Source organism: Alnus glutinosa, chromosome 8 (assembly GCF_958979055.1).
Source record: "Alnus glutinosa chromosome 8, dhAlnGlut1.1, whole genome shotgun sequence".
Lineage (NCBI taxonomy): Eukaryota > Viridiplantae > Streptophyta > Magnoliopsida > Fagales > Betulaceae > Alnus > Alnus glutinosa.
Window position 1 is genome coordinate 7,742,338 of NC_084893.1, and position 8,413 is coordinate 7,750,750.

At 32.7% G+C, this 8,413-nt stretch overlaps 1 protein-coding gene across 1 annotated transcript; it reads left to right on the forward strand.

Annotated features, from left to right (window-relative positions):
* The first annotated feature begins 2,207 nt into the window (after positions 1 to 2,207).
* Positions 2,208 to 3,773, forward strand: LOC133876072 (uncharacterized). The gene has a single exon (XM_062314366.1). It carries the CDS (start codon positions 2,208 to 2,210, stop codon positions 3,771 to 3,773), a length of 1,566 nt encoding a protein of 521 aa, XP_062170350.1.
* The last annotated feature ends 4,640 nt before the right edge of the window (positions 3,774 to 8,413 follow it).

Here is an 8,413-nt window from a genome sequence, read left to right on the forward strand (position 1 = left end):
CTAGAAAAAAAATAAATAAATAAATTATATATATATATTCGCGGCAGCAGAAGCTTTTGAAGGCCAGGTTGTCGGGCCAGCTCACGGTCCGACACAGGTGTTTTCTTTGGTGTAGACCAACGGTTCTCCGACGAAGTAGTTGTGGTGTCGCAATCATTCGCCAGTTGGATAAAGTTTTCTGACAACGTACGATCATTCTCTCTCTTCTTTTGGATATTCCTTGAAGTTGAACCTTTTTTTTTCTTTTTTTCTTTTTTTTTTAATTTTTAATTTTATTGGTTATAGATTTGTTGCAACTTACCCGAAAAAGATAAATGTTACGACTATTTTTGCTGCCTCCAAGCTGGCATACATCCTCCTCTCACAGCCAAGCCAATCCAAGGTACGTAGCCGGTAGCCGGTAGCCACACCAAGTTTTGTATTGCAACCAACCAATCTTTTGGGGTCTCTCCTTGCATGTTTGCGTACGTACGTTCTCATTGACAAGACAAGAATTACAGAACAAAAAAGGGCCAGGTATGATCAATTGATAGTACTGTTCCTCACAAAACATGCTTTCTGTTAGCAAGTTTATAAATGGGTTGATTTCTCTCCTCGATCAGTTTGGCCTATGGATGTGTTTAGTTGATGATTTTAAAGCATTTTACAAACGGGTTTATCCTGTTCTTGATCATTTATTTGTTGATGTTTGATGAGATCGAACTCGGGTTTAATTGTGATTACAAATTAGAAACGGGTTGCTCTTTGTTTTAATTATAATGTGATTGTTAACGAGAAGTTTAAATTTTTTAAATAAGTGGTGATTTAATACGTTACTTTTATAATATTATTGTCTCAAATTTTCTAGATTAGCTTTATTTATGAGTAGCAATCTATATATATATATATGATTTCATAAGTTTATTAATTTGTGCAATTGATTATGAATGTTGGTGACTTCTATTTGTGTGGATTTTCAAGGTTTGGTGCAAATATATGAATTTATTGTCAAAGCATGTAAATGGTGTGTTAATGCTCAAGGATTCATTTGACTACAACAGAAGTCTCTCTTTCTATCCATTGATATGCTTTAATAAAACTTTTTAAAACCTCCTTATTGATTAGCAGAAAGTTTTATATAAGAATATATATATATATATATATATATATATATATATATATATATATATATATATATATATATATATATATATATATATATAGCAAATGTACGTATGGCAATTATACAAAAATTTACTACTAACAAATTAAGAGAATAAAAATTTGATTTAAAAGAATTATAAAGATATTTTTAAAAATAAAAAATAAAATAGAGAACATTTGACGCTTATGGACCGAAGCCCCCCAATATTCTTAGTAGTTCCGCCCCTTCTGGGGTGAGCACCTTGCTTTAAATTTTGTGAAATATAAGACTGTAAAATATAATGGATGCGGTTTACGTGTCGTAAAAAATACTATAGCATAGGAGTTGTAGTTTTTTAAGGGTTTAGATTTAATTTCAAGTATTTCATGAGAAAAAATATAGCATAAAATGTTGTGTTTTTTTTTTCTTTTTTTTTTTTCTTTTTCTTTTGTTGGAAAACTTCACTTATAACCCCTAATCTTTGGGCACTTGTACAATTAAGTACTCAAACTTTAAAAAAATGTTAATTTAGGATATACATCTTTCAATTTTTTTCAATTTCAACCATTCGTTAGAATTTTCCGTTAAATCCTATCAAAAATTTTAAAATACATTTTTTCTTTTAGAAAAAAATTGTAAGAATTTAGATATTGGTCAGAATTTAATGGAATTTGTAAAAATACCCATGTGATCCTTGAATCTTAGAAAATTTTTATAATATTTTTTTTAAAAAAAAAAAAAAAAGAATACAGGAGTATTTTGGGAATTTTTATAGGATTTAACGAAAAAATTCTAACGGACGGTTGAAATTAAAAAAAAAAAAATTGAAAGATAAATACCCTAAATTGATACTTTTTAAAGTTTGAGTAGTCTAATTGCAAAAGTGATGAAAAATTAAGAATTATAAGGAAAGTTTTTCCTTTTTTTTTTTTTTTTTTTTTTAGCAGCTAAGCCAAATCCAAATATAATTTAGAAATTTGAAGAAGTGTCTTTTTTTTCTTCCTCCACCTTCTCTCTAAAGAAATTCTCATATATATATATATATTCTGCAGGCTTGTGAGTTTGCCGCTTAATTTGGTTATTAATGGCTGAGCAGAGCATCGAGAGTCCACCAACTCCAAAAAAAACAGAGGCTGGACGTGGCCATGAAAGGAGGAGTGAGACTCCACCAATTACTCCCAAAAAAACTACGGTTGGACGCGGCCATGAAAGGAGAGGTTCTACTGGAATGTTAGATAGCCCACGCAGTGGAGCAAAGATTCTTTCTCGTTATCTCACAGCTTCACCAGGTTCCAGCTGCCATGATTTGTGCAAATATGGAACGAAACATGGTTTTGATCAATCCAACAATGCAAGGGATTCGTTTCGAAAGATGGTTACATCTAAGGGAGGTAAAATAGATTGTCTTGAAAATGCTGTCATGACTTCAGCTGAGAAGAAGAAGCAGAAATTAGCAATCAGTCCCAAACCTTGTTCAGATTCCAGGACCCAGAAACCCAGTAACCCTGTTGTCATCAAGGAAGAAGTTTCTGTGGAAAATGCTAGCGATCATCAAAAGTTGAAGCATGTGAAATCAAAGCCATTTTCTTCTCCCCCTGTGGAGGGAAGTTTAAGTATTCAAAGGAACAGTGAAATCAGAGGCAAAGAGTTGAGAACCTCCAAAAATATGAGTGAGAAAAAGGGTTGGATTTCACCAACTGTTTACTTGTTCCCAAAGCATTCTATCAGGAGAGTTTCAGGTATGAACAGTACTAAGAATGAAAATAACGTTATTAAAATCGAACCCAAGCAGCCCAGCAGTGATGTTGTTCCGGAGAAGACTCTGTACATCATTGAAGCAAGCACTGAGAGCAAAACCACCGACTTGTCTCTATCCACTGAAGATCACAAAAGCCTGAAACATGCTCGAACAGGCATCCATGGCTCTTCGTCGCCTACATCTTCTGAGAAGAATTGCTTGAGACGCACTGGATCTGGATTCAGTGCACCACCTCCATTCTCTTCTCTATCCATTGGGAACAAAAGCTCGAGGCATACACTTTCCCACAGCAAAGAGAATGGTGCCAATATAACTGGAAATGGGGAGCAAACAACAAATGCAGAGATGGAATACAAGAGTAGGCCCAGAAAGGGTGGAAAAAAAGTTAGCTTGGATTTCAAAGCTTCCCCATCTCGAAAGCTGAAATTTAAGAGAGGAAAGGTGGTTGATAAACTTCATTCTGATCAGGACAGTACTCTAAGGAGACTCAAATTTAGGCGATCATCAGTAAGATTGGTTGGTGAGATCCAGAACAGTATAGGCAATACCAGAAAGATTGAGAATGGTACAAAAATGAAATCCGACAAAGATTTTCGGAGATTCAAAGATGTTAACGTTCAAGGTACCAAAAGGAGAAGCTCTGGGAGGAAGGAAATTGGTGACATTGAGAATGGTAGCAAAATGAAAGCTGAGAAAGTTGTTCTCAAACACCAAAATGTGGAAGGAAAACAGAGAGATGGTCAGAGTTTGTATAATAATGTGATCGAAGAGACTGCAAGTAAGCTTGCTTTGAGCAGGAAGAGTAAGGTGAAAGCTTTGGTTGATGCTTTTGAAAGTTTTATATCTCTTCAGGATAATAGAGTAACCTCAGTAACAACTATGGCATGTTGAGTTACCTTAAAAGCTCTGTTATTGATTGAAAACATGCATGCTACTTCATTTGTATATAGTAATGGTGAGAATGACAAGATTTTCTGTGGGCAGCATGGCATGGGTGTGCTGCGCAAGAGGGGATATGATCTGCTCATCTCTATTACATATTCTTCTGCTTGGAGTGTTTGATTTCTGTTTTTACTTGTTATTTTTAAAACTTATGGGCATGGCAAATTTGTCATTTTATGCATATTGTTGTGTGGAATAAGATCAAATATTGTTGAGTAATCTATATATGATTCATTCCTCTTGTTATATCTTGGCAAGAGTATTCAGCTTCCCTGTCTCTACTTAATTATAAATATTGTGGATGCGTTTGGTAAAGGGTTTTGAGATGAGAAAAGATGAAGAAATTGATTGATATGATATAAAGTAGAAAAAAAAAAAATTTCTATATTTTTTGTACAAGAAAAGTGAACAATGTTGTTTGGTTATGTGTATAAAGGAAGTTGAATTTTTAAAGAAAAATAAAAATAAAAATCCTTTGCCAAACGTAGCCCTTGAAGGTGATCAAGTTGAGTAATGATAGACAGGGGACCATTAGCTGTCTCCTGTCCGGCTCTTTCCACAAGGAAAATGTTTTCTTTCATTTTTATTTTTATTTTTTAATAAAATACACTTTTCTTGTGGAAAGTGCCAAACAAGGGACCGCTAATGGTCCCTGCCTATCATTACTCGATCAAGTTAGTTAAAGGAGGATTGGGTGAATGTAGGTAGGGTTCTGATTTGGTAACTAACTTGGGCCCAAAGGGATAAGATTGCCTTTGGGCCTAAGGCATGAGAGAACTAAAGTGATGTTGAAAATGAGGGTGTTAAAAGCACAAAGCAAGAGGATGAATGGAAGAAGGTGGGTGCGAAATTGGTGAAATCTCCTGGTATGGTGGATCAAATCCAATTCACATGAAGGATTGGAGGATTAATTAGGTCGTGCATGTTTAGTAAGCAGAATCACTATTTCATTAAGAAAATGAATAATTATTATTAAAAATAGAAAAAACTTGAATTAAATAGCTATTCATATTTATTTGTTTAGTTGTAATGTTATAATAGAGAGAGGTAGAGAACCCAACTCCAAAACCAAGAGAACCACCAAAAAAAAAAAAAACTGGCCAGAGCGTTGTTTGTTGTTTTCTCTCTAACGTAAATACTTTATATAAGAAGGATTTCGCTGAACTGCCAAAAATGTTTTCAGATGAGATTATTTTCATGAAAAATAATCTCGTTGAAAATATTTTTTAACAAAAAACATTTTACATCGAAACAAACGGAGCCTTAGTATTGAAATTGAAAGCAAATATGCTTTTAACTAAGGGTGGCAATTCGTATTTGTGTATCAGATTCAAGTAGTGTTGAGTCATAAGTAGAATACTATATAGGTCAACCCTAGCTAACAAACTCATTTAATTAAACGAGTCAGACTCTTCAACTACAACCTTCTAATTTCATATTGTGTTCATGTTTAGTTCGTAGGTTATATCAAATATTGTTAACCCTACTCTTAACCTCGAGAGTTCCTTGATTTTTTCGTTGGTTGCCAACCATTCTATTTTATTCTTGGTAGCATTTGTTACAATGCATATTTGATAAAAATGGGTTTTTTTCCCATGAAGACAGCCATGATTTGCGAGTTGCAGTTGAAACCAGACGAATAGGGGAGACTTATTCTGTTATTCATACCAAGAGAAAGAAAAATGATTGTTGTATAACTCTTGACACAACTCTTATTTAATTTTCCTTACGTGATTTATTTTATTTTATTTTTTCTAAGAAAATGACCTAGCAATTTCCCCACAGTTGTTTCATCGTTTTTTTCTTTAAAAAAAATGTAAAAATAAAATATCGAGTAGGCAAAGTTGAACAAGAGTTGTACAACAATTATTTCTGTATTCTAAATTAGTGTACAAAATACCCCCAATCAATCTCCTGTTTCCAGCCTGCGACAAACATGCAAATGGCCCATAAAACTTTATTCTTTTGAACTCTTTCTATTTTGAGGTGAAGCCTTAATTAGTCCCAATATTCCACCCACATTTTGTCGACTCTCTTGGATGGTGGGTGGATTGGAGGCGTTTGGTATATCCAATTAAAACCAAGTCCTTTGCTATGATATCATGTGGAATTAATGCTTAAACTTTTTTTATTTTTTATTTTTTTATTTTCTTTTTCTAATTAATGCTTCAACTTGATCCAATGGAATCTCAATAGGATATACTACATTGGTCCCCCTTGGCTTACGACCGTAGCATATGTGTGGTGCCCTAGTAAAATGATAGGACCAAACCCAAGAAATTAAATGCAAAAGTATGTGCTAAATACTTTTTTTTTATCCGGCGAAACCCGCGACTCAATTGGTCATTGCTAAGAGAGGTGGGAGGCATATATGAGTTTGGGATTTACCTGACATAGATGAATACAAGAAGTGATCATAACTTGAAGGAATTTGCAGTCATAAATTTTTTTGGCTTTCAAACACTAAAAGCTTTGACTCAAAATTCATTTATCAAACAGATTTTTATACATGATCTCACAACTAACACACTTTTCAAAATAAATTATAAAATTCTTCTAAAAAATCCTAACATTTATGAAAAAAGAAAAAAAAAAATATTACAGAAAACATTGTAATTAAATTAAGAGTGGTGAATCTAAGATTAAAATTAAAGTAGCCTACATCTAGAATAAAATTAAGGATCGAATAGAGAATCGTCTGTTTTTGTCTTCATATATAAGCAAGTTTTATGGCGTTTTACATTGCTTGAGTATAAGAATAGGAATGTGTTTATATGTATATTCACATCATTCTCAACACAATGCGTTTTAAAGCTATGATATGATGACCATAAATCTATCGATCAGAACTACTGCAGTTAAACATACTTCTATTAAAATAGTACTAGGATTGGTGACTTCTTGAAAAGTCTAATTCAAAAGAGTAAAAAATGAATAATAATGTATCATTAATGGTGAATCGTTACGTACAATATTGGTCTAAAAAAAAAGGTATCGCCAAGCTATCCTTAGAATTAACTAAAAGTTGTTATCGTATATAAATGAGAATCTGTACGTATATGTGTTTGTCGTGATCGTGAAGCATGCATTAAGAGCATAAGTTTGGTGTTGGATGGCCGACCAAAAATGTTGCAGTGGGAGAATCTGAAGGATATTATTTCTCAAGTCTTGGGTTGGGTGAAAGCCATTTGATGATAATGGGATAACAAGCATGGGATGAATGACAATGACATCCATTTCATTGTTGGGTATTTAAAGAAAAGAAGCTATCTCACCATTTCTGTCGGAATTTGTCTTATTTGTTCTTACCATTGACTCTTGCATTGAACAAAATGGCTCATTATTAACATGCATGTTGAACAGTTGACAAAATAGGTGAAATTCAGAGGGTTTATTATGTTATACAGTAAATTTGTTTGTTAGATCATTTAAAAAATTTTAAATGGAGTGACACATTCGAGCAAAAATCACTATTTGTATATGTGAATATAGATAGCGGTTTTGAGGTATTTTTTTTTTAAAAAAAAGGTTAAATACGTTTTTGTCCCCTGAGGTTTAAAGACTTTATTTTTTGCCCCCCGTGGTTCATTTCTTATCGTAGATGGTACCTCATTTATGGTTAAAAAGGGAGATAGTACCTCTGTCCAACTTCCGTCCAAAAAAATGACGGAAGTTCATGTCAGAACCTTTAAGAAGCTGACACGTGTCCTATGCCTAATTTATTTTTTTTAAAAGAAAAACTAAAAAATTAAAAGTAATAAAAACTTTAAAAAATTAAAAATAATAAAAACTTCTTAGAGGTGTTGACGTGGACTTCCGTCAATTTTTGAACGGAAGTTGGACAGAGGTTCCATCTCCGTCTTTAGCCATAAACAAGGTAACATCTATGATACGAAATGAACTACACAGGGCAAAAAATAAAATCTTTAAACCATAGGAAAGTCAAACGTATGTAACTCAAAAAAAAAAAAAAAAAAAAAAAAGACTTGAAACTTTTCATTGAGAGTGGGAAGTGCAGATATATGACCAAAGTGCATAGACATATTTTAATATTATGATTTTCTTGTATCAAAAAGAGATTTGCTAGCTTTTAAAGCATCTCTAATTGTATTATTTTAGATAGATAGTTATGTTTTGTGTTATTCATTGCTAATCTTGTTTTGTAAAGAGCTAAGTGTTGTAGATAGTTTGGTTGATTGTGTTGCTTTCTCGTGTAATACTAGGGTAAAAAAGCAAAAATAATGTGAAATTGATCAGTGTATTTTCAAAACATTAGGGCTCAAAAAAATTAAAACAAAAGCTCTAATTATTTTCAAAATCGTTTAAAATATGCCTTAAATTTAATGTAGACCCAAATAAGGCTCAAAAGGTTAAAATAGACCCAAAATGCCCAATACCTAATATGCGAATGCTGGCTAATAATTAACTGCAATAACTAGGTTGCTGCATATGTAATATCTAAAAGTGATAATTTAAATGAGAGGTGAATGTTAGAGGTAAGATTTGAACTCAAAATTTTTATTGAAATACTATATTAAATTACTAATTATTCTAAAAATTTAAACTCATAAGAATTGAACTTATTCCAT

Bases quoted from the DNA above. Each gene is read 5' to 3' on its own strand.
- LOC133876072 (XM_062314366.1), top strand. From the start codon at position 2,208: ATGGCTGAGCAGAGCATCGAGAGTCCACCAACTCCAAAAAAAACAGAG.